Source organism: Nothobranchius furzeri, chromosome 4 (assembly GCF_043380555.1).
Source record: "Nothobranchius furzeri strain GRZ-AD chromosome 4, NfurGRZ-RIMD1, whole genome shotgun sequence".
NCBI classification, from domain to species: domain Eukaryota; kingdom Metazoa; phylum Chordata; class Actinopteri; order Cyprinodontiformes; family Nothobranchiidae; genus Nothobranchius; species Nothobranchius furzeri.
Window position 1 is genome coordinate 87,741,137 of NC_091744.1, and position 25,981 is coordinate 87,767,117.

Genomic DNA, 25,981 nt, shown 5'->3' on the forward strand with positions numbered 1-25,981 from the left:
CACGGCTTCAGAATAAAATAAATGCTTCCTTAGAAATATTAGAAAAATAAGTGTTAAACTCAGCTTTCTGGTGCATCTAGACTGCAGTTTTGGCCACTGTTTTTTCTTTTGTCCGTCTGAATAATAACGTAGTTCCAGCTGTTGTAAGTGAATTATTTCTTTTTTCATTCTGTCAGAAGCAAACAGATTGTTCTGATTTGTTGGTCAGCATTGTTGGCTGGTGTAGTTTAAAATATTCTGATGAGTCAGACTGAATATTCACAGCTTTAGTCTTGTATTAAATCTGTTTACACATCTCTACCCATATGAATAAGATCATATATCCTACATTCATACTATTAAATAAAAATAAAACAGTACTGACATAAACAGCTTTTTTATAATTAAAACGTCCATGTTGGCCAGTAATCACCTGGATCTGGCTAACGGGGAGCCAAAGTCTCCTCCCCTTCTGGCTGGCTCATGGGTCCCTGATCAAAAAACCCCAGAAAGTTAGTGAACTGGGCTATAAAAGTCATTTTCTTGTCTTTCTGGGCTTTGCCTTACACCCAGAGTCTCATCTGTCAGGCTTTCTAATCCTAGAGTTTCACCGTCTATCAGATTTTCTATCAGAAGCTAATGCAGGAGATAGCGGTAGGAGACTATGTTCATGTTCAGCCTGCATGAAACACTCAGCGACGCGTTAGAATCAGAAATAATCATTAAATGCATTTTTTTCAGTGAGGTTGACCTACTTATTGACCTACAACAGATTTGGTAGATTTCCAAAATGTGTGTCCCCCCAATATTAAACTCGTTCCTACGCCCCTGCTTCCACCCGCATCTCAGTTTGAGTTTAATGAGCTTCAGCAACGCTTTAGGAAGCATCTAGTAAAATAATGTAGGTTTTAGTGAAATAAGTGCAGTTTTTCTTTTCTTTTCTCAGAGGAAGTTGGATTTATTCAGCAGTTAGAGTTCATCTATTCTCCGTAATTATCCGGGCCCCTGCAGTGATGCTGCACACCTCCAGGGAACGCCGCTCTGTTCATGGCTCCTCTGACATTTTCCTCTCTGGCAGAGATTCCCGCATCCCTGTACCCCCTGCTGGTCACCGCTGGAAGGAAGTACGGCATGACAACACGGTGACATGGTTGGCCAGCTGGACGGAAAATGTCCAGGGCTCCATTAAGTACATCATGCTCAATGCAAACTCCAAACTTAAGGTAAACGGCTTTCCTCTGTTTATGTTTACAGATATGTTATGTTTTATAAATGAGATCAAATACTTGACCTCGTAGAAGTTCATCCTTTTTTCTTCGTTGGGTTCGTTTTGCAGCATTTTTATTCTGCTGAGGTGTTTAAAGTGTTTCTCTGTGACTAGACTCACCACTGCATGGACTTTCTCTCTACCGCATCTCCGAGTCTCTGTACATCTACAGTCGCCCCCCAGGAGTTATTTAGTTGGATCTGGTTTTGTGTAGCTAAAGCACAAAGCCATTCACAGTAGCGGACTGAAATCTGTGAGATGGTGAGAAAACGTATTTCACCGGTAGGAAACCCTCCAGCCTGGGAAGGCTCGGTGAGAGCAGCACATCCTGTGGATCTTCATTAGGGAGGATCAGGAGAGTCTAGAGGCTGTATCAGAGCCTTCAGCTCACTCTCACTAAGTTTCTCTCTTCTTGGGCTGCACGGTGGCGCAGTGGTTAGCCCTGTTGCCTCGCAGCACGAAGGTTGCAGGTTCGAAACTCGGCTGCAGCCTTTCTGCGTGGAATTGCGTGTTCTCCCCATGCATGCGTGGGTTTCCTCCGGGTACTCCGGTTTCCCCCACAGATCACAACATGCCCTACAGGTTATAAATTGTAAGTCGCTTTGGATAAAAGCGTCTGCTAAATGAATAAACATAAACATAAATAAACATAAACTCAGTCACCTCTGACAAGAACAGACAATATTACAAGTGTTATCAGTTTTCCTTTTAGAACAACGATCTGATATCTGGTCAAATCCTCCTCCGTAGGCCTTGAGCCAGGTTCTCCAGGTGTTAGTAACATTCACTTCGAGTAAATAGTCACATTTCAACATTTTTACTCAGAACAAAATCTAACAAATAAAAAAAAATTTTTTTTTAACATTTGAACAAACTTATTTTTCAGATGAACTCATGCAGGATATTCGTCCTCGTCCATTTAATCCCCTCCTTTCTGTGTGTGTGTGGGGGGGGTGGGGGGGGAGTGTGTGTGTGTGTGTGTGCGTGTGTGTGTGTGTGGGGGGGGGGGAGTGTGTGCGCGTGTGTGTGTGTGGGGGGGGGAGTGTGTGCGCGTGTGTGTGTGTGGGGGGGGGGGGGAGTGTGTGTGTGTGTGTGTGTGTGTGTGTGTGTGTGTGTGTGTGTGTGTGTGTGCGCGCGTGTGTGTGTGGGGGGGGGGGGGAGTGTGTGTGTGTGTGTGTGTGTGTGTGCGCGTGTGTGTGTGGGGGGGGGAGTGTGTGTGTGTGGGGGGGGGAGTGTGTGGGGGGGGGGGGAGTGTGTGTGTGTGTGTGTGTGTGTGTGTGCGCATGTGTGTGGGGGGGGGAGTGTGTGTGTGTGTGTGTGTGTGTGTGTGTGTGTGTGTGCGCGCGCGTGTGTGTGGGGGGGGGGAGTGTGTGTGTGTGTGGGGGGGGGGGAGTGTGTGTGTGTGTGTGGGGGGGGGGAGTGTGTGTGTGTGTGTGTGTGTGTGCGTGTGTGTGTGTGGGGGGAGTGTGTGTGTGTGTGTGTGTGTGTTTTCGTGCCTCGTAACAGGAAACGTGGCGTTTAGCCCCCCCCCCCCCCGGTGACTCTGGTTTGACTCCTGTTCTGGTTGTTATTTTTGTTTTTCAGATGCATCAGATTTTGTTGTTGTTTGTTCTGAGGCTCCGTTGTGATAAACACGTTACAGTGAATGCTAACCAGGTTTAGCTTGACTTTGAGATGGGTTATTGAAAACGATGTTCGTACGAATCTGAGCTAATCATCACCAAACATTCTGCAGTTAGTGGTTTTCAGGAAGTACATTTTATTCTGGCGCGTTGGTGATGATGTCGGACGGTGTAGCCTCTCGTCTGATGATACTAAAGCAGAGCCAGCATGTCCAGACGCTGGTCTGTTTACGCTGATTAGCATGTAGAATGTTTGGATTTAGTTTGTCGTGAACAAATGACTTTTTCATCATCACGCTGTCACTTGTTTGTCTAATTATCTCCCTTCTTTATTGACTCGTAACTCATTCTTACTGTCTCATTCATCTGTTTTTTCCGTCCCTCGCTGTAATCTCCTGTTTTCTCTCTTTATTTCATCTTAAAACTACAGGGAGAGAAGGACTGGGAGAAATACGAGGTTGCTCGGAAACTGAAGTCCTGTGTGGACGACATCCGTGACCAGTACCTCCGGGATCTCAAGTCTAAAGAGATGGTGACACGCCAGAGAGCCGTGGCTCTGTACTTCATAGACAAGGTCTCGGCCTGCAGCCGGTGAAAGTCGTGTGTTTATCTAAAGCTCTAATAATAATCCTCTGATCTGGGACATTTTTCTGGGTTGGACGTGGAAGCTAGCTGGCCCTGAGAGCTGGGAATGAAAAGGAGGAAGGAGAGACGGCGGACACGGTGGGCTGCTGCTCCCTTCGTGTCGAGCACATAACCTTGCACGACCAGCTGGACGGGAACGAGTGTGTGGTGGAATTCGACTTCCTGGGTAAAGACTCCATCCGCTACTACAACAAAGTCCCAGTCATCAAGAAGGTAACTAGCACAAAGACACCTCCATAATCCAGTTTACTTTGATGACTTGTCCTGGGACAGGACGGGCATACAACACAATCAGGGTTTGGTTGGTTATGAAGAGCAAACATGTTGGTTTTAGGTCCAGATTTTTGGTTTGGGCCGAGTCCGAGCATCGGTCGCCTCCTTTGAGTTCACTCCATGGTTTTAGCCCAGACAGAAGAATTCTGTCACTTGCAGCCGGGGCTGAGTTTGAAAATAAGAGCGATGATGCTAAAGCCATGAAGAAAACCAGCGTGTTACTTATACTCATAAGTGATTAGTTACTAATTACCTCAGTAAAAAAGTAACTGAGCTGGTTACAGAGTTGTGTTAAAGATGGAATAATAAACATTTGTGGGGAAACAGCAGCAGAAACTGAGCAGAAACAAACTTATAATGTGGAGTCATACATAAATAAATGCTGCAAATCAACATTTCATTTTTGTTTTTAATCACAGAATTGTTCGTTTCAATAGACTGATTCATCGGGCCGATATATTCCATTTTTTTCTATATCGGACGAAACATTTTTTTGAAAGCAGATATTAAAAAATAAAATAAAATTCAGGCACCTGTGTGGCCAGCTGCCGCCACTACTAGACTGAAGAATGGACCAGAAGGACCCCAACACAGTGTTTTATGTTTATTTTGTATTTGAAGTTAATTACCGTATTTTCCGGAGTATTGGTAAATGGTAAATGGTCTGAATTTGATATAGTGCCTTCTAGAGTCCTGGAACCCCCCCAAGGCGCTTTACAACACAATCAGTCATTCACCCATTCACACACACATTCACACACTGATGGTGATGAGCTACGATGTAGCCACAGCTGCCCTGGGGCGCACTGACAGAGGCGAGGCTGCCGAGCACTGGCGCCACCGGTCCCTCCGACCACCACCAGCAGGCAACGTGGGTTAAGTGTCTTGCTCAAGGACACAATGACAGCGACGGACTGAGTGGGACTCGAACCTGCGACCTTCCGATTGCGAGGGGAGCACTTAACTCCTGTGCCACCGTCGCACCAGCCATAAAATGTATAATCAAGAAGAAAAATACACATAAGTCGCATTTTGGGGGGAAATTTTTCTTACAAAATCTGAGACCAAGTGTTTCACATTGCAAGACAAGTACCGCTAACAATAACAGAATAAACAACGCGGGCGCAGCAGCGCGCCACAGTCTCCAGCAGAGGATGGCGGTGTTTGAAACCCTCCCAGCGGGACGGGGAAGCTCATTCCTGGTCCAGAGCCGGCCCGCAGCAGCGCGGTATAGCCTACATAATTTGGTATGTAAGTCGCAGGACCGGCCAGACTATGAAAAAAAGTGCGACTTATAGTCCGGAAAATAAGGTAAATATTAAGATTTATTGAATCAATTTATATTGCACACAGTTAAGCTTGGTTTATGCTTGACGCATTTACTTTCCGCTTGGTGATGCGGCTCACGGCTGGAACGCGCTTCACGACTCGCAGCTTTTATGGTTCGTGCAGCTCGTCTGCGGTGAGCCAATATTCTCCCAAACTGTAGGGGGCAGCATGGAGCTCTACGGCATGCATCCAACACTACACCATAGTAGAAGTAGAAATTACTGTTTACAACACGGCATTCCAGCATTTTTAACAGCGTCCTCGTCTTTTCCGACAGTGCGAGCTATTTCTCTCCAAGAATTATTAACAACATGTTGATCACGGTGATCTCTGAGAGCTGAATCATACGAATGTCTGTGTTTACCAACCTCTGCAATACTAGTTCTTGCCAGTCCGCCATGCTTTTCCGCTTCCGACCGTCTGCGTGGTTAGAAAATTTCCTAGGTGCGCGGTGCGGAAAGTTTGAGCCGTGCGGAGGCGCGGTGGAGGGGCGTGGTTGTTAAAATGACGCAATTTCGCCGTGCGGACCTCACGGACGCATCAAGCATAAACCAACCTTGAGTTTTCAGTTGTCTTTCACAATTAATGTGCTGCTAAAGTGTGTGTGTGTGTGTGTGCGCGCGCGCGCGCGCGCGCGTGCATGTGTGCGCGGGTGGATATATCTCAGCCTTAATAATCAGCTTTAGACATCGGCCATCGGCAACAAAAGTCTTTAAAAATCTGCATCGGCCTTAGAAAAAACCATATCGGTTGGCCTCTGATTTCAAACACAAGAAAATGTTTTTATAGGAGAATCTTAAATGTACAAATGTGCTTTTTAACTTGTAATAATTCAAATATTCACAGTCAGGCTGAGCAGGTCTTACTGATGCTGAAGCAGAAGAGAGTAAATATGTTAGAGACATTTTTGTTTGTTTATTTTCTGTGTGTGTGTGTGTGTGTGTGTGTGTGTGTGTGTGTGTGTGTGTGTGTGTGTGTGTGTGTGTGTGTGTGTGTGTGTGTGTGTATTTCTAACCCATCTCTCTGGTGTCATCTGTGCTATCGCTCATTCCAGAGATGAAGCAGAAATGTTAACACCTGACAGCCTAAGTGTTTTGTTTCTTGGCAGAACATATAATTATTCAAATGAGTGCATTCAAACGCATCACATTAGCTGGAATTAATTAGTCCCTGCATATTTTAGCATCATCAATTCCCTGGCAAATCAGTGTGATTGCTGCTAAATGTCACTTGGAGTTAAACGGAACAAGAATCTAAAGGATTTTCTATTTCTAACCTCTTCAAAGGTTTCAAACTACAGAAAAGGATATTAGGGATTTACACCAATCAGCCGAATCATGACGGGGTGTAAATAAAATAAAACCCACATTTTTCTGATGCGAAACATTACATTTTTATTCATTTGGATATTTGTCATTTACCACGCACTCGAACCCACAGATTCGCTGCTGCAGGCGGGAATCTGTGGGTCTGCAGCGGTGCCCCTCTTCACGTGTCGGCGGGACTTCCCACGTATGGAAGGGCCGCCCTCCTGTTCGCTGCTCAGACATCCGATCATTAATTCCTCGTCACAATCTTCTGTCTCAGATCATCCTCCCGTCATCAGCTGGAAGCAGCAGGTGTTCCTGATCCACTGAAGCGTCGTTTCCATCAGCCTCCAAATACGTCGTGTTACTTGAACTAGCCAGTAAACAAAAACAACAACTGTTCCTACCACCCAGCTTCAGCACTTCCATGTTTGGGTGGGACCCACCTTCCATCAGAGTTGAGCGTGTTCTAATCTAGTGAAGGATTATTTTTATAGATGTGCTGTTACCGGGTCTCCGCGGGCCCTTTGAAAGTCTTAAATTTGGCTCCCTTTAACCTGCAGATCCCCCGTGTTACTAAACAGAAATGCTAATAAAAACATCCAGTTTTCCGAATATGGTGCAAAGTCCTTTTATTTCATTAAATCAACGGGAGTGGGACATTTAAAGGCTCAGGAAGCCTTTGCAGGAGTTTTGCAGCCATACATTTGAGTTGATTGGGGTCTTGCATCATAGCACAGTGATTAGATTAGTGTAATGTTGGGTACTTTTATGTTAATTATTCATTCATGTAATAAACAAACGGACATTTTATTATGTTCCAGTCTGTTTAGTCACTTATGATTTAGTACAGTAGTAATTAACAGTGAATAAAGTCTGCTCCATTAAGAGGGGATTACATGTTTCTTGCATATTTTTATGAAAAGGTAACAGAATAGTTACTTTTACTGGTAATTAGTTACGTATAATCGTGTAACTCAGTAACTACACAGACTTGCTTATGTTCCCAACACTGTCCATCACATGGTGACGTAAACCGGACCGGTCCCGAGTTGGCCTGAGCCAGTCACGCCGGTGGGGGTTTATGCTCAGCTTTTACAACATAAGTTACTCACAAAGTCACTTTTAGATTCTGAGAGTACAGTTGGTAATAGATGCATACATCATTATCAGGTTGAGTAGCGCAATGCACACAATGAGCCGCCGATAACGTGTGTGCACGTGTAATTTATGGGTGCGTAGTCCTGAGTAAGAAGGTAACAACGGGGTGAATAATGAGCTGTCGATAAGTGATTGTGCTGCATCACTTTGAATTTGCCGTCTGAATACTTATTGATCAGCACCTCCGAGCGTCTCTGTTTAAACACCACTAGCCGCTGTACTTATTACCCACTCTGACAAAGATGGAACGGCTTCGCCAAACAACGCCGTGGAGGCGCATGCAGCTATGCAGACATCTATTATGGGCTGTACGGAAACTCTGCTGAGACTTTAGACCCTTTTTCATTCACATCTTCATCTTAGAACCAGTATTCTGCTTTTGTAAGATGTCCGGTCTCGAGAACACCGCCAGTTATTACCTCTGTGTGTTTCTAAAGAACACATCTGCTGCTCCTAACTGGTGTCTTGCATATTTCACCGGATCCTTCTGAGAACCGATGCGTCTGTGGAACCCAGTCAGGTGCAGTCAGGTTGGTTTTCCTCCCCTGGCCCGACTTCTGGGCGGACAAATGGAGACACAAGCACACACACACCCCCACCACCACACCCCTGTTCTCACACATGTATTCATGTTTTATCATGTTACACTTATTTCCCTAAATGATGGTTTCTGAGTCGATCTTTAAACGTCAGACTCAAATGTTTGCATCTTTGATTTAGAGCATTTCTGTTTTTAATCCCAGATTCTCTGTTCTGTTGCTGATGTGAAACTTTATAGGTTCTTACATTGTATTAGTTGTCTTTCAGGTTTTTAAGAGCGTTAAGCTTTTCTTGGAGAACAAGGAACATGGAGACGACCTCTTCGACCGCCTCAATGTGAGTGGGTCTATTTTTGGGCTGTGATCACAACTCTTCAGGTGAAAGCTCGGATCAAGTTGGACTTCTGATTTACTGAATTTTGTTGTCAAAAGGGAACAAAGCGGTTAAAAATGCTCTGCTGGAAATAGCTTTGAAGTGTTTAGAATAACTGCATCAAAATTAACGTTGGCTTGTAGAAAAGTGTCGGAAGCTTCTCAGGAGAGTAAACGTGGAAGAAGACCGTGAAAGCTAAATAGAATTCCTTTTTCCCTTTATGGACAAAAAGCTGCAGTAAGAGGAAAAGCGAAGACTAAATTGCAAGGTGCAAGAGATGAGATTGACTGAGGATGAGCCGTTGGTGTGGAGAGATGAAAGGGCTAAAGAGAGGTAACGGGACGTGAGAAGAGGGAGAATATTAGAGGCAGAGACTGAAGGCAGGAGAGGAGTTTAAAAGGAGACGGGGATGGGCTCTGGCAGATAAAAATGACACTGCGCTGGGGAAAATTTAGAGCGAACATGCTGGGTAGATGAATTTCCACACATCAAATCCTGCATCCTCTCTGGCTGCAGGTAGCCAGGCCACAGAACGCTCCAGCCGTCCATATAAAGCTGTGTTCTTCCCTCTAAGCCATGTTAATGCAGACCGGCCCCTGGCTGGAGCGTTCTGACTGGAGTGGCAGGTTGGTTAGTAGCTAGCTAGCTAGCTTATATAAATCACCACCTTTAAGACGTGCATCAGCTGACGTGACGGGAGAACCAGATGCAGTAAACACGGTGAACATCACAGCTTGCCACGTGGACGTGCGTTTACTGACGGATGAGAAAGACGGAGTCTGGGATGCAGGAACATGAAGGCACATGCCTGCTTCTCCTGGCTCCTGTGATATCCCAGAGCCTTAGTTATTTTATGGGATGTTAAACGTTTCTGTAGAAGCTGACGTGTGACACAAACGTACTCTGAAAAGGTTTGAGTGTGCAGCAGTGAGGCGTTGTGGGACTGAAAATGGAAACAACTGGCTGTTTAGTTCTGGTAGATCCGAGAGCGTTCCCGTCTATGCCGGCTGTTTAGTTCTGGTAGATCCGAGAGCGTTCCCGTCTATTCCGGCTGTTTAGTTCTGGCAGATCCGAGAGCGTTCCCGTCTATGCCGGCTGTTTAGTTCTGGTAGATCCGAGAGCGTTCCCGTCTATGCCGGCTGTTTAGTTCTGGTAGATCCGAGAGCGTTCCCGTCTATTCCGGCTGTTTAGTTCTGGCAGATCCGAGAGCGTTCCCGTCTATTCCGGCTGTTTAGTTCTGGCAGATCCGAGAGCATTCCCGTCTATTCCGGCTGGTTAGTCCTGGTAGATCCAAGAGCGTTCCCGTCTATTCCGGCTGTTTAGTTCTGGTAGATCCAAGAGCGTTCCGGTCTATTCCGGCTGTTTAGCCTGGCAGATCCGACAGCGTTCCCGTCTATTCCGGCTGTTTAGTCTGGCAGATCCGACAGCGTTCCCATCTATTCCGGCTGTTTAGTTCTGGTAGATCCGACAGCGTTCCCGTCTATTCCGGCTGTTTAGTTCTGGTAGATCCAAGAGCGTTCCCGTCTATTCCGGCTGTTTAGTTCTGGTAGATCCAAGAGCGTTCCGGTCTATTCCGGCTGTTTAGCCTGGCAGATCCGACAGCGTTCCCGTCTATTCCGGCTGTTTAGTTCTGGTAGATCCAAGAGCGTTCCGGTCTATTCCGGCTGTTTAGTTCTGGTAGATCCAAGAGCGTTCCGGTCTATTCCGGCTGTTTAGTTCTGGCAGATCCGACAGCGTTCCCGTCTATTCCGGCTGTTTAGTTCTGGTAGATCCAAGAGCGTTCCGGTCTATTCCGGCTGTTTAGTTCTGGTAGATCCAAGAGCGTTCCGGTCTATTCCGGCTGTTTAGTTCTGGTAGATCCGAGAGCGTTCCGGTCTATTCCGGCTGTTTAGTTCTGGCAGATTCGAGCGCGTTCCCGTCTATTCCGGCTGTTTAGTTCTGGCAGATCCGACAGCGTTCCCGTCTATTCCGGCTGTTTAGTTCTGGTAGATCCGAGAGCGTTCCGGTCTATTCCGGCTGTTTAGTTCTGGCAGATTCGAGAGCGTTCTCGTCTATTCCGGCTGTTTAGTTCTGGCAGATCCGAGAGCGTTCCCGTCTATTCCGGCTGTTTAGTTCTGGCAGATCCGAGAGCGTTCCCGTCTATTCCGGCTGTTTAGTTCTGGCAGATCCGAGAGCGTTCCCGTCTATTCCGGCTGTTTAGTTCTGGCAGATCCGAGAGCGTTCCGGTCTATTCCGGCTGTTTAGTTCTGGCAGATCCGAGAGCGTTCCGGTCTATTCCGGCTGTTTAATCCTGGCAGATTCGAGAGCGTTCCCGTCTATTCCGGCTGTTTAGTTCTGGCAGATCCGAGAGCGTTCCGGTCTATTCCGGCTGTTTAGTTCTGGCAGATCCGAGAGCATTCCGGTCTATTCCGGCTGTTTAGTTCTGGTAGATCCGAGAGCGTTCCGGTCTATTCCGGCTGTTTAGTTCTGGCAGATCCGAGAGCGTTCCCGTCTATTTCGGCTGTTTAGTTCTGGTAGATCCGAGAGCGTTCCTGTCTATTCCGGCTGTTTAGTTCTGGTAGATCCGAGAGCGTTCCCGTCTATTCCGGCTGTTTAGTTCTGGCAGATCTGAGAGCGTTCCGATAGATCCGAGAGCGTTCCGGTCTATTCCGGCTGTTTAGTTCTGGTAGATCCAAGAGCGTTCCCGTCTATTTCGGCTGTTTAGTTCTGGTAGATCCGAGAGCGTTCCCGTCTATTCTGGCTGTTTAGTTCTGGTAGATCCGAGAGCGTTCCCGTCTATTCCGGCTGTTTAGTTCTGGTAGATCCGAGAGCGTTCCCGTCTATTCTGGCTGTTTAGTTCTGGTAGATCCAAGAGCGTTCCGGTCTATTCCGGCTGTTTAGTTCTGGCAGATCCGAGAGCGTTCTGGTCTATTGTTCTATCGATTATCTTAAAGATCAAATGAGCAGATTAGAAAATTGAAGCTTGCAAATCGACTGGAAATGTTTCGCTTGAGCTGTTTTTAGAGACGAGCTTCGTGCTCGATCACATTCCAATCTGGCCTTCGGCAGCAGCTGACGTGTGTTTGTTAGAAATGCTATAGAACAACCTTTAGCCCAAGGTCAAAAGGTCATTCAGCAGCGATCGATTTTACTGAGTATAAATAAAAACCTGGATGCTGAAACACGTCCTGTTCAAATGAAGATTCGTCCTTAAGCATCTTCTTTAAGAATCCTTACCGTCTCACACACACCTGTCCTGACTCACCTGTGTTCTTCAGCCACGTCTCGTTGTAGCTGTAGTAGTCGGGTTTCACTCATAGTTATCATTTTCTCTCCACTCTGCCTCACTTTTCCAATCAAGTGATTGTTTTTTCATGTCAGCAGCAGGGTTTGGTTGCATCGCCGCTAGTCCACTTGTAGCTTTTGGTCTAACATGTTGCATCTTGTTTTGTAGGCGAGAAAATGGAAAAAGCTGCAATACGGCATTCTAATAAGATCTCAGTAGATGACATAAATGACGTGTGTGTGTGTGTGTGTGTGTGTGTGTGTGTGTGTGTGTGTGTGTGTGTGTGTGTGTGTGTGTGTGTGTGTGTGTGTGTGTGTGTGTGTGTGTGTGTGTGTGTGTGTGTGTGTGTGTGTGTGTGTGTGTGTGTGTGTGTGTGTGTGTCGGGGGACACGAGGGTGTGAGAACGTGTGTGTGTGTGTGTGTGTGTGTGTCGGGGGACACGAGGGTGTGAGAACGTGTGTGTGTGTGTGTGTGTGTGTGTGTGTGTGTGTGTGTGTGTCGGGGGACACGAGGGTGTGAGAACGTGTGTGTGTGTGTGTGTGTGTGTGTGTGTGTGTGTGTGTGTGTGTGTGTGTGTGTCGGGGGACACGAGGGTGTGAGAACGTGTGTGTGTGTGTGTGTGTGTGTGTGTGTGTGTGTGTGTGTGTGTGTGTGTGTCGGGGGACACGAGGGTGTGAGAATGTGTGTGTGTGTGTGTGTGTGTGTGTGTGTGTGTGTGTGTCGGGGGACACGAGTGTGTGAGAACGTGTGTGTGTGTGTGTGTGTGTGTGTGTGTGTCGGGGGACACGAGGGTGTGAGAACGTGTGTGTGTGTGCGTGTGTGTGTGTGTGTCGGGGGACACGAGGGTGTGAGAACGTGTGTGTGTGTGTGTGTGTGTGTGTGTCGGGGGACACGAGGGTGTGAGAACGTGTGTGTGTGTGTGTGTGTGTGTGTGTGTGTGTGTGTGTGTGTGTCGGGGGACACGAGGGTGTGAGAACGTGTGTGTGTGTGTGTGTGTGTGTGTGTGTGTGTGTGTGTGTCGGGGGACACGAGGGTGTGAGAACGTGTGTGTGTGTGTGTGTGTGTGTGTGTGTGTGTGTGTGTGTGTGTGTGTGTGTGTGTCGGGGGACACGAGGGTGTGAGAACGTGTGTGTGTGTGTGTGTGTGTGTGTGTGTGTGTGTGTGTGTGTGTGTCGGGGGACACGAGGGTGTGAGAACGTGTGTGTGTGTGTGTGTGTGTGTGTGTGTGTGTCGGGGGACACGAGGGTGTGAGAACGTGTGTGTGTGTGTGTGTGTGTGTGTGTGTGTGTGTGTGTGTGTGTGTGTGTGTGTCGGGGGACACGAGGGTGTGAGAACGACCTCGGACTGGCGGCCCCCCTCATTAGTGTTGCGGAGACGGAGCTGGGCAGCTCATTAGCGGGGCAGACACGGCAGCATACGTGTACCTGTGTGGTCCCCAGCACATACGTGTTCTGGCGTTGGTGAACACATGAACAAACCCTCTCATAATGGGCCGTGTGTGCTTTCTGAAACCTTCCAACAGCAGTTTAGGAAGTATTTTTGCTTTGGTCAGCGAGATCCTGAGGAGAACGTCACGTGTTTCACCACAAAGCTTGCAGATCATAATTAGGCTGATTAGACTTGGTTTATACTCGTTTCCCCTCTAGTCCTCAGGTGACTTGTTGCTTTATAATGAAATCTAGATTTCCCTGCTGGTTTCCCTCACATATCATTAAATATGCTGTTTATTCTCCAGAATATCTGTGTAACTTCATGCTGTTCATGCTTTTTAATCTGTGATGGCGTCTCTGAGCTGCGGTCATTTTAATGATGTCATCTGACCGCTGGCTTCCAAAACCCTAACTTTTTAATCCCCACAGAAATGCCAGATGGGAAATAACACTGTGGTCTTTTTTAATCTCCAGCTCTAATGGGTGCTAATAAAGGCATACGTGGTATTTTATGTTCGTTTGCTGTAATCTAGACGATTGTAGCGCCACTGGAGCACACAACCACAGTGCCACCTGGTGGCTGAGAGCGTGCTGAGCCTCTGGTTCAGTGGTGACGGTCCTTTCTGTTTGTCATTGCAGACGAGCCTTCTGAACAAACATCTGAGCTCTTTGATGCCTGGGCTGACTGCAAAGGTCTTCAGGACCTATAACGCCTCCATCACCCTGCAGCAGCAGCTCAAAGCTCTCACAAACCGTAAGACTGCAGAATAGGTTGAGTCCTGAACGCACCGGCGTGTTCAGCACAGCGTTGGTCATCGTTTAAATCTCACACACCTGAGATATTTGTAGCTGATGACAACATTTGACCACTGTACCAGTTGTTGCTGTCAGATGCTGCACGTTCCCTTCTTTTCTCATGTTGGCTTTGCCACTGGGCGTCATGTATTATATACAGCTCATGCAGTATTTATTGTTTTTACCACGCAGAGTCTGACAATGAGGCAGAGAAGCTGCTGTCTTATAACCGCGCTAACAGAGCAGTTGCTATTCTCTGTAACCACCAGCGGGCGCCGCCAAAGACCTTTGAGCAATCGATGGCCACCCTTCAGACTAAGGTGCAGTAACTGTGCTTTACGTTCTTGGACACAGTAACTAATTATTGTCACTGTTCTGGTGCCACATCTGGTTAGACGTCGTCCTCGTGTCTTCCTCTCAGATCGAAGCTAGAAAGGAGCAGCTGGCTTTAGCCAAGACTGAGCTGAAACAGGCCAAAAAGGAGGCCAAGGCCAAAGGCAACTCGGACCCCAAACTGCAGAAGTACGTGTTTTAATATTAAAGTAATCTGGATACACTGACAGATCATCATTGGTAGTATTCTGTAAGCAATGCCTTGTAGCCGATACTAGTGGCTTTAAGTGCTTCTGAACAACTCATATCGCTGCTGCTGTGCAATTATTACAACTTTACATTTGCTTCAGTGTTTTGACCCGCAGTGTCCGTTAAGAGAAGCTTGAAACCGTGAATCAGGCCTGCATCTAGTTGCTCAACAGCTATCTATGCTCCTACAGAGGTGTTCAAATGTGTTTAGCTGCTAAGAACTTCCTGTGGAGGAAGTGATTTATTTCCACCAGGTTTGATTTTTACTGGAACTGTTCTACATCTTTGTAGATTACAGGATGCAGCTGCGTTATAAAAGTTATGTTGTGTCTGACTGTGTTTTCATCTTTGTAAGTTTGGTGGAGCGAAAGAAGGCGGCAGTGAAGCGCTGTGAAGAGCAGCTCCTGAAGATGGAGGTCCAGGCAACTGACCGAGAGGAGAACAAACAGATTGCTCTTGGTACCTCAAAGCTGAACTATCTGGACCCGCGTATTTCTGTGGCTTGGTGAGTCCATCCCAGCCTGGAAGGCCACTCTACTGGACCAGCACAACTGCTGCGGTGTTGCCTTGGTTACTTAGGGTTTGGAGGCCTGATTAGGACACAGCTCCTACTGCAGCTTCGCTAATGAAGTCCCCTCCGGCTCTGGGTAGATCTAGTCACTCCCAAACAACAGGAGTGTGTGCAATAACACACTTTTACAGATGTTTTGATCAGAAATGTTTTCAACACACTAAAATGATGCAGAAGTTCTGGTAAAGGTTTTTATTCAAACATGACTGCTGCTGTGACACATGGAGCTCTGCTTGCTTGTCACTAAAAAACTATTATTTGAAAAAGAATAGAAGTAAAACGATGTTTTTCTCCTTGTTTCTGCAGGTGTAAGAACATGGGGGTGCCTATAGAGAAAATCTACAATAAAACCCAGCGGGAGAAGTTTGCTTGGGCCATCGATATGACCGAGGCGGACTTTGAATTCTGAAACTCCAGCAGCAGGAGCTTGGAGCGGTCTGCTCCGTGTGTTACGCTGGTGTGACAGTTGAAGCTTCGCCTTGATGTTAACTGTTGTTCCTTCTTGTTTATTTTTGACTGAATTAGGAGGATTGCTGTTGTTTTGTTTTATATTGATTTCAATAAAAGTTCCTTCTCGGCAGTAAAGGTGCGATTAAACTCTAAATAAAAGCGTCTCATTCCAGTTACGCCACACATCTAAACATCTAAACGACCAGTTTCTCCCAACAACAAAATGTTATTTAATGCATGAAGAAGTTGGAGCATGCAACATTCACATATTCCAGATGGAGTATTGTGCATAAGTCTTAAGCCAGACAGTCCTTTTATGAAGCTGGACTCTTACAATATTAGACGCGTTGCAGAATAATTATCCTAACATTAATTCATTCACTAATGAAAATAGAAAATCTCAGTTTTAGGTGCCGGATGTCCTCAAAATAGAGTAAAAAAGCAAATGGGATGGAGGTAAAATGTGGCAAAAAGTGGGCAACCCTGGGTGATCAGGTGTAACTGCTTTTTCAAGCCTAAACCATCAAATCTGAAGTTTGCATACAAAGATTAAGAAGAAATGTAAAGGCCTACATACTTAAATAGGTGGCTCAAGACTTTTGCATAGTACTGTGAATAATGTACAGCACAGTTCTGGCTTATAACGTATAAAACAAGCACCCTAGCGTTAACTTTAGTTATTCAGAAACTAATCAAACCACTGAAATGGATTGCAAACTGCAGTATAGAGATAGCTTTAATAGATCAGACGTGGAATGCATTTAGCACATCTGGAGCAACAGGGCTGGTGGTCAAACACGGCAGCCCGTTCAGTATGTCGTATCCATGCTGCGGCCTGGCAGCCAGTGGGGTTTGCTCCTCAGACGAGCTTTACCGACATGGATCCAGCTGCACCATCACATACGGGGACTGACACATTAAACGCTGGCAGCTAAAGAACCTCTAGAAACTGCTTTCTTCCACCTGAAGATCAGAAAGACATATCAAACTATTCTACCTTGCAAATGATGCTCAACCTTTAGCTTTAACATTACCGTAACCATCTCACAATATTCAGTATATAAAAACATCTAACATAAGTCATAAGTAAGTTTTAGTGAAGCCTGCTGCCTCCAGACACACTGGACCGACTTCACACCGCGTGGTTAAGAAACCTGTAAGACAGAAAAAAGCATTCATAACTGGCGTGCAATTTAAAATGTACTAACTAGAAATTCAAATATGACGTCCTAAAGCAGTGCTCCCCAATCCTGGTCCTCAAGGGCCACCATCCTGCAAACTTTAAAGGTTTCTCAGCTTTCACACGCCTGCATTTGATCAGTGGATGAATAACAAGCTTCTACAGACTTTGATGGCATTGTGACAGGGTGAACATCCTGTCCCTGGCTACTTGGCCATGGGGATGTCCCTTTGGCTGACTGGTTAGCACATGTGACTCTCACCCGGGAGTCTGCGGATCGAATCCCGCCCAGGTCCATGTTTCTCCACCTTGCCACAACATAAACGGGTAATACAACTATTAAGTCTGTCGAAGAAGGAAACCACTAAAACATGCTGGACGGTGGCCCTCCAGCCTTGGTATACCATTTCACTTTTTACCTTCATTACGATCCCTGACCCTCTTTAGCCTTTTCCGGCGTTGCCTCAATCTCTTCAACGCCGGCCTGAGTCATCAGGTCAGCGATGTTCTTCTCTAGGTCATCAATACGCGTGCTCATCTCATCAAGTAGAGATTTGGTTAAGGAAAACCAGAAAACTAACACTTTCCTGGGTGAAATCCGTTAGTATGTGATTAAAAGGAAAAGTATTTAGTAGATTTGAATGACAATGCTCTGTTCATTAAAATTGTTAGGATATTCCTTCCAATTATCTGGTCTGACATGGTCTGAAACTTGTCCTGCATCTGCTGCAGCAGTGTCTGAACCTGTAGAAGAAACAAGGTGTTAATCAAGAAATGATGACGCTGATATAATACACATCAAAATAGTCAAATGTATAGTTGATTAGTTTCTTAGGATGTGAAACAGTCGTGACATTTTAATTACCGGTATCTGGGAATTGAAAACAAAGCCTGTGATCTATGAACGATATCTAAAAGAGGCGAAAATCCATCAGCTGTGTCCCCATGCCAACGGAGGAAAAGATTGGTAACCATGGAGATCTGCTTTTAATTCATTCTTAGAGGATGTGTGGTGGACAGAGAAAACACCCACACATTCGCAGTTAGGACTCTGGTCATCTCAAAAGGCAGCTAGCTGTGAGGGGTCATTCAGCTCTTAAACGCCTCTCACGAATGCTCATCTCCATGGAAACACTGAAACATTGGCCAAGATGTCTTTGTGAGACACTAAATGATTACGTAACGCGCAAATGTGCTGTTTAATATCACATTTGAAAGAGAACAATTGAAAACATGTCTTAATTGTTCAATAAATCTTACTGATGTAATAATGCATCCTACAGTAACGAATGCTAAAGCGGTTTGTTGTGACTGATTAAGCTAAATGTCAGGACAGTTTAGCTAATGCAACATTTGATCAACAGACGTGTTAAACTGGAATATTTACACAAGTAAGCGTGATTATGTGAATACCCAAATACACTTGAGCAATCTTACTAGCAATGCAAGCTAGCAGTAGCTAGTAGCACTAGCTTGCATCACGGTCACGACTCACCACATTTGTAAGGTCCTGCACCGTCTTGGGATCCGTCTCAGCCATGTTGTGAATGTTAATCCGTGCCTTCACAATACAATAAATCAGCTATAAATCACCGTTTTACTATTGGACCGCTCAGAACAGACTAACACTCGGTAGAATCTTCTGCAGTCAGCTGTTCCCACAACAAAGACAAGTCTCGCGAGAGTTGAGTGGTGCTGGGCCGTGTGGAAGATGGAGTTCTGATGGGAAAACATGCACGGTACTTGTGTAGTTCATGCTCAGCTTGCCAAGAGACGCGCTTCTTTATGAGTGTAGGCTCTAATTGTCCATTACATGAATCGGTTGTAGCCATAGACTGTACATACTTACATACTGTAGGTTGTAGCCTTTCATAAGAAAACATGTTCATGTCCGCGCGAGCGCGTGCATGCGCACGGCCGAGCGCGCACGTCTTCCTCCGTTTTCAGCAAGTTTGGATTTGAAACTTGGAGCTGCCAAGAGTTTCCGTGTGTTTTCACGCCCAGACTGCGTGAGAGTGGAGCCTTGTACATAAATAAGTTTGTTTCACACTGACGGGACGTGAATGAAGGCGCCTGGTAAGTAAAGCAGCAGCAGAGGATGTTTAGGAATGTCGCGACATCATAATTCCAGAGAGCGAATCAGATCCGCGGGTATCAAGTAGCGCTTTGCAAACTACCAGTTTAGTAGGGACGTGTTGTTATTTATTAATACTTTTTGGATTTAATTATGAATTCAGCATAAAAGAGCACACATTCCATGTTTATATATATATATATTTGTGTGCGCGCAGTAACTCCAACCCAGTAGCCCTATGTTGATGTTGCGGGTGTTGTTAAAGTTGGCCCTGCCCCATGAAACTATTTGCTTACATAACCTGAACTTGTTCTCCTGTGTGCCACTCAGCATCTGGTGTGTGTGAGTTTAAACGTCCAACCATGAGAGACTATTTCACGTGCTGAAAACATGTTGAATTAAAAAATAAATAAATAAAACGTTTGCATTTATAAACTTGCAGATGAACCAGGTGTTTAATAGATATTATTAAAGGATGGGTTTGCTCCATCAGCTCCAGCATTTGTTGGCTAATCATGTGTTCATCACATTTTCTGCACTGCACACCAAAATGATGTTTAAAGTTTTCTTATAATATGAACAGAGAGCTTGTTGTTTGTGCTCTGATGGCAAAAGCATCTCTACAGCTGCTGCTGTGTAATTAGTCCACTAGCTGACTGGAACATCAGTGAAACAGCACAGTGGTGAGTTCATGGGCTGTACCTCCTAGCTTTGATGAGTTGGTTTCTCAACAGATGGAACAAACAACACCGGCACCTCTCTAAACTCCACACACTCAGCTAGCTGTTCGCTCTGAATGTGTGGGTCATAGTGGACACTGCAGCATGTTACTGGAGGTGTTTTATGTTCCTGTATGAACCTGCTTAAGTCGGTGTATGTAGTGGGCCTGGATGGTAAAAGCTAATGCTTGTATATCAGTCAGAAGCCCGTTAGGAGGAAACGCTGGCCTGGCTGCATTAAGACACTATCTGCTAACTGTGGTATTCTAACCGACACCACCCCAACCCCCTCATGTGTCATGTCTGCCTCCTCTTGCTCTTAGATGTTTAACCTTTCCTTGACCCCTGCCTTCATCTACAAGATCTTTAACCTAAATTCCCAACTTGTCTTCCTCGGTCTGCCGTTTCCAGCTACTGATGAAGTCACGTCCGATGCTTGCACAGCTGTCTCGCACTAACGCCTCATGCGTTTAAACAAATCAGGCTTCATGTCTGCATAATGAAAAGCTTCAGTTTAATAGGGGTTGAGAACTCTGGTCCTTCAGTATCCAGCATGTTGTAAGTGTTTCCCAGCTCAAACACTTCTGATTCAGTGGTTGAATCACCGGTTCAGCAGCTTCTCAAGCTCTGTGGGAGTCTGTTAATCACCTGATGATTATAATCAGGTGTGTTGAAGCAGTGAGACCACAAAAACATGCAGGATAGCGGCCCTCGCGCACCAGGATCCCCCAGCCCTGGTGCGATAGCCTAATAGCTCACTTAGATTTCATAAATATGAAATCTCCAGTTAGCAAAACAATCTTCTGCTTTCATGTAACAAAATGTTAAATGTGCCAAAGTTTTATAGTATGCTAACGTTACTTGGATATAAAGAGTGGCTATTAATGGATGAATGTTTAATTTGAACTTAATAATTCCAGTGAATTTAAACGTGTTCATTTTCTATATAATTCATGTAATTTTATCATTTATATATTTATTTATTTATTACGACTTTTAGTTCATTTGAAAACAGTAACTTTATAAAAAATAAAAAGAAGGAATACAAATTACAATTCTTAAATGAAAAGGAGCAGATAGAAGAAAATCTTCTATGTTTATTTATGTTTATGTTTATTCATTTAGCAGACGCTTTTATCCAAAGCGACTTACAGTTTATAACCTATAGAGCATGTTGTGATCTGTGGGGGAAACCGGAGAACCCGGAGGAAACCCACACACGCATGGGGAGAACACGCATCTCCACACAGAAAGGCCACAGCCGAGTTTTGAACCTGCAACCTTCTCGTACCCTTTTAAACTGTAGCAACTTTGTTTTTTATCAAGTTTCATTTGAATCTTTATTGTTAATGATGTTTTTGTACGCTTTATTCATCAATTTTAAAATGCTATGACCCACCAAATCTGGAAACTGGAATCCTCTGAACTCAGCCGATGTGGACCGGCCGGTGCTCCGTACCTGCTCTGATGCTTCTGGCTCTTTTCTGTAGCAGCAAACGTGATTTCCCAGCGAGTGTGAGAGTAGAATGGCTGCTCCATAGTGGAAAAACATCATATTCAAGATTATTTTGGTCAGAAATGACTCAGTTATTAACAAATATATTTACTGAGATGAACACTATAGAGGTCACATTTTAAGGTGACTACAGATTAAATCATCAGACTTGTGCTGTTGGGTGGAGATAAAACTTAAGAGTGTGCCTTTGATCGCTCTAGAAGCAAAATGAAAACGTTGGACTCTGCAGGAGCCCCACGTCCACCAGACACTCGTCCCTCTGGTTACCTCTAACTGGTTTGGTGCTTTTTGCTTTGCCAGGTGCCCCCACCAGACCTTCTGGACACCTCTGAGACTTTCATGCCGTGATGGACAGAGAGGTGGTTCTTGAAGAAGAGGACATGGAGGGTTCCTGGACGCTGCTGTCTTTGTTTGCGTCCCTCCTCATGACGTTTGGGGGGGCTCTGCCATATGTTCCACAGTTTCAGGAGATCCGAAGGAGGAGCAGCTCTGAAGGTTTCTCCACCAGAGTCTGCCTGGTGCTGCTTATTGCCAACATCTTACGCATATTCTTCTGGTGAGGACATCTTTTAGGTGCTTTATTAAATCTGCAGTTGTGGTCTTCTCCCTGTAAACGTGTAGCTGAGTAACCAGAAAGGGTTTGTTGTGGTTTTAAATGACAGGATAGGGAAGCAGTTTGAGCTGACCCTGCTGCTGCAGAGCGTGGTGATGATCCTGACCATGTTCATCATGCTGCACCTCTGCTGCTCAGTCCAAAGCACAAACCAAGTCAGCACCAAGCAGCACCGGCTCACAGGTAACCACCTGGCCCCGCTTCACAGACAGAACACCTGAATCATGCCCTGAGTTGAAACGATGCACTCATACGTTTGGCCAAAAGAGGGCGCCATTTGAAAAGGTTCAAGGCAAACCTGCTGATGCACTTGCTTTCTAGCTCCTCTTTTATAAACTAGTCAGGCAGGACTATATGCATAGTAATGCATCTGTAAGTAGAAGAGAAACAAGCTTTTGGGTATTACAGATGGCAAGAAAGGGCAAATCAGACGTGTTGATGCAGTGCTGCATGTTTAGTTGTCGTGTATTTGCTTCTAAACCATTCCTGTTAGACCCGCCTCTGTCCGTGGGACTAAAAGTAATCATAATAGGCATTTTATATCCGATCAATATTATTAGTGTTGGTCTGTTTTACATTCAGCATAGTTGCACGACAGAATAAAAGTTAGTCTTGTCTTCTGAAATGACCGACTCCTCGAGTGTGTGCACGTGGAGCAAGTGCACGAGGAATTATTGCAGAAAACTAAGCTAATGGCAGCCATTGTTTCTGGTGTCATGTGGGTCGCTTTGTGTCGGTAAACACTGGAAGGAGCTCGTCCAACGTGTGTGTGTGTGTGTGTGCGTGCATGCGTGTGTGTGTGTGTGTGTGTGTGTGTGTGTGTGTGCATGCGTGTGTGTGTGTGTGTGATTAGAGCCTAAGGAGGGGTGTATCATTGTGAATGATCTGCTGACTGGAATGTCTTGTTGAGTAAAAACAAAACGGTTTCATTCGTTTTTCTGTCATTTAGGATTTGAGAAAATTATCTTTTTTGTTTCAGATTTGAAGTTTTTGTCTGTTTTTCCAGATTCAGTGAAGCAAAGTTCAGAATCTTGCAGCTTTGTCGACTAAAGAATGAAGTTGTTGCACGCTTTGGTTGTTTATCTAAACGCTGAACCGGATTTTTCTTCATCATCTATGCTGATAAATTACTCATCAGCTGATTTTTATTTAGCACAGCCCACGCAGCAAGCTTCGGTACAACGGTGTCATACAGTGTGTGTGGTGGTGGGCCGTGGGGCTTTACTCTGACGGGTCGGTTCCTCTATAAGCAGCCAGGAATGATTAGGAGTGCTGAAGCTTTAATGTACGCTTCACCAGCAGCACGGTAACGTGACCCGACCTCCAGCCTACCCCCGGCGCTGTAAAGGGCAGGTCTGAGGTGTGGTTTCCCACAAAGCTGGTGCGATGGGGGGTGTGGGGTCAGGACAAGAATAGATCTGAACTGCTGCCCTCTTCCAACAGATCAGGATTATTTCTGAGCGTCTGCTCTTCACGTGTGTGTTGGCTAGTTTCACCGTCAGCCACGCACTCACAATACTCATTCCTTCTTCTCACCTCACTCCTTTTTTATTCTGTTGGGCACCTTCCTGTAAGAGAGCTCCTCTTCTGCTGCCGTTTCATCAATGCCCTCCTCCTCCTCCTCCTCCTCCTCCTCCTCCTCGGTCTCATAACTTTTCTACTCTGGTGACATTTCAAGCTGCCGAAGTCCACAGTGGTATAATTCCTGCTCCGTTTGCTCACATGCCAGCACCTGTCCTGTACTTATCAGCCGAATTTTCCACCTATTGAAGCCTCTCATGAGGAGGAACAGCTGACGGAGCGAGGGTGTTGGCTGCAGCTGTGACTGCTGACTGCGATGCCCGTCCTTCGCCTCCAGCTGCTTTCCCCCGCGCTTCAGAGGAAGAATCTGTCGCCGTTTTCGCTGCATTGACTCCAGATTTGGCTGATAAAAGATTTAAAAAGGTTGTTCTGTGCTGTAAGGAATCTACTAGTTGAAGTCATTTGAAAGTGATCATTAGATTTAGTTAAATTAACTCTTTTTGTTTAGTTTAAGATGCTGCTGGTGGTTTTTTAGCTTGTTTATTTGTGAAAGTTGAATTTAAACCTTTTGTTAAACTCACTTGAGGCCAAACTCAGTTTGGCACATTAGTGCAAGCCTGTTCATTGATTTAAATGGCTGTTTGCTCCCGTTTAGCTGTGAGACGTGTACATAAGGGTCTTTGTCTCACATGCAGGTTAAGAACCTTAAAAGATGTTTTATGATGTTTTATTATGAACTTATTATTTATGATCACGCGATTGAAGGATTTATGAGGGACCAGTCAGTATGAGCAGACACGTTTTTTTACTGTTCCCTTCTTCATAACAATACTCTTTCTTCACAAGGTAACACTGAGTACTGTTTTAAACTTTAGAGCTTTAACGTTGATCTCAGTGATTGTTGAGTTTAAACTTGGCCAGTTTCATATTCGCCACCACTCTGCTGCCCTCTGCTGACCAGACACTGCACTTAACAGTTTTTGGAGCAGGTAGGTGCCCTGTAGGAAAACCTTTTGTGACATAAATGTTTGTTTCTCGTATTGCATCATGGGAGTTTGTGGCAAGAAATAATGTATTTTGTCTATAATTAAGTTGTTTTGCACGTTTGGAGGAGGATTTATCCAAGCAGATGGTGTGTGGTTGGTTGTTCGACCCGTGGGAGGCTTGATGCAAAGTTTTATTCTAATTTCTGCCGTAAACGACCACATGATATAAAAGAGATAATAGGAAGTGATCTGGACTCTCAGAAGAAAGCCTGGACTCGCAGCAACGAACAGTTTGTGAGGCTCATTTAGGTCGTGGTAGGTCCTTGTAACTAAGTATTTGCTAATTAGAGAAGATGCTTTAAAGAGCAAGTCACCCCCTACCAGATTCTTAACTCCCACTTCCTGTTTGAAAAATGCAACAAATGCTGTTGCCTGGCAGACCGAGAGGGTGGAGCCACTAACACACACACACACACACACACACACACACACACACACACACACACACACACACACACACACACACACACACACACACACACACACACACACACACACACAACGACATTGTGACATCATATGGTAACAGCTAACATTCTAGGGTACCTCTTAGCCAATAGCGATGGCAGATTTAAATTCAAATGCAGTGCAGAGTTTTTACCTGACAACGGCACAACTCTGACAGTTTTTAGGCTGAAAATTTTAATTTTAACAAAAATGCACTAAAGTGCAAAACTATTGACGCCACGTGTCTGCAGCACGATTAGACACGCATTTCAATTCAATTCAAAAATACTTTATTAACCCCAGAGGGAAAGTGATTGCTGTAGTAGCTCAGAATAATAATAATAATCAAGTCATCAAAGAGGTGTTGTATATTACAACGGCTGTTGGCAGGAAGGATCTCCAGTAGCGGTCAGTGTTGCAGCCAAACTGAAGAAGCCTCTGACTGAAGACACTCTTCTGTTGTCGGACAGTCTTGTGAAGAGAATGCTCAGGGTTGTCCATCATGTTCTTGATTCTCTGGAGAATCCTTCTTTGCATGATCTCCTCCAGTGGTTCCGAAACTCTGGCTGAGTCCTTGAAAGGGCTTGGAGTTCCTCCATCTTGTTGGCCAGTGATCTCACATCGCCCATTATGATCGATGGAAGAGATGGTTTGAATTTCCTCTTTCTATGTCTCCGTTTTGCTCCCGCTCTGCACCCACGCTTCTTGTGTTTTAGCTCATTTGGGATTTGTGGCTTCAGTTGAGGTATTATTTCAGCCTTTCCAATGTTAATCAGCTGCTACTGATTGTAAACCATTTGTTGCCATGGTTACGCATCATAACAAATGCTCAAAAAGTGAAAAAAGCTAAAAAATAGCAGTAAAAATCCTCCAAGCGTCACAGCACCAGAAACAGAAAAGTAAAATGTCCAAAAAATACAGTTTTTCTTCAGAAACTAGAAGAAAAAATGCCCAAGAAAAGGCTAAACTTACATATAGTCAACCGAGCTACTCCAACATGCAGCCACCCAGAGCAGCGCGGTTCCGGAATAGTTTATATAGTTTATCATAAATAAAGTGGATTTGGGGGTGACTTGCTCTTTAAAAGCATTCATCTTTGTGTATTTTTAAATCCACGGACTCGTTGTTTCCTGTTCTGATTCAGGTGTCTCAACTCACGATCATTTTAATAATAAATAAAGAAATAAAAAAGGAGACAGATTAGTTAAGGCTTACCCAGCTTTGCAGTTGCAGTGTTAGATGATAAATGACCCGCACTTGTACAGCGCCTCTCAGAG

General features: G+C 45.2%; 3 protein-coding genes across 7 annotated transcripts in view; 2 read left to right on the forward strand and 1 right to left on the reverse strand.

The window, feature by feature from the left end:
* zgc:173742 (DNA topoisomerase I, mitochondrial) overlaps positions 1 to 15,727 on the forward strand; it is a 31,844-nt gene extending 16,117 nt beyond the window's left edge. For all 4 annotated transcript variants that reach the window (XM_070550587.1, XM_070550590.1, XM_070550589.1 and 1 more), the window contains exons 12-20: positions 1,058 to 1,202; positions 3,299 to 3,442; positions 3,541 to 3,726; positions 8,391 to 8,459; positions 13,830 to 13,944; positions 14,178 to 14,305; positions 14,407 to 14,507; positions 14,923 to 15,072; positions 15,445 to 15,727. In XM_070550587.1, the coding sequence (XP_070406688.1) occupies positions 1,058 to 1,202; positions 3,299 to 3,442; positions 3,541 to 3,726; positions 8,391 to 8,459; positions 13,830 to 13,944; positions 14,178 to 14,305; positions 14,407 to 14,507; positions 14,923 to 15,072; positions 15,445 to 15,547 (1,141 nt within the window). In that variant the 3' untranslated portion in view covers positions 15,548 to 15,727. The remainder of the gene's footprint in view (positions 1 to 1,057; positions 1,203 to 3,298; positions 3,443 to 3,540; positions 3,727 to 8,390; positions 8,460 to 13,829; positions 13,945 to 14,177; positions 14,306 to 14,406; positions 14,508 to 14,922; positions 15,073 to 15,444) is intronic.
* Positions 15,728 to 16,306: 579 nt separating this feature from the next.
* Positions 16,307 to 18,402, reverse strand: hsbp1b (heat shock factor binding protein 1b). Its single transcript, XM_015965427.3, has 4 exons — positions 18,264 to 18,402; positions 17,446 to 17,512; positions 17,188 to 17,314; positions 16,307 to 16,742 (listed from the first exon to the last, which is right to left on the reverse strand). The coding sequence occupies exons 1-3, from the start codon at positions 18,306 to 18,308 to the stop codon at positions 17,193 to 17,195; spliced, it is 234 nt and encodes a 77-aa protein (XP_015820913.1). The 5' UTR covers positions 18,309 to 18,402; the 3' UTR covers positions 16,307 to 16,742; positions 17,188 to 17,192.
* Positions 18,403 to 18,707: 305 nt separating this feature from the next.
* Positions 18,708 to 25,981, forward strand: part of si:dkey-246g23.2 (solute carrier family 66 member 2) — a 66,659-nt gene continuing 59,385 nt past the window's right edge. For both annotated transcript variants that reach the window (XM_015965426.3, XM_070550592.1), the window contains exons 1-3: positions 18,708 to 18,844; positions 21,378 to 21,633; positions 21,740 to 21,873. In XM_015965426.3, coding sequence (XP_015820912.3) covers positions 21,425 to 21,633; positions 21,740 to 21,873 — 343 coding nt within the window. In that variant the 5' untranslated portion in view covers positions 18,708 to 18,844; positions 21,378 to 21,424. The remainder of the gene's footprint in view (positions 18,845 to 21,377; positions 21,634 to 21,739; positions 21,874 to 25,981) is intronic.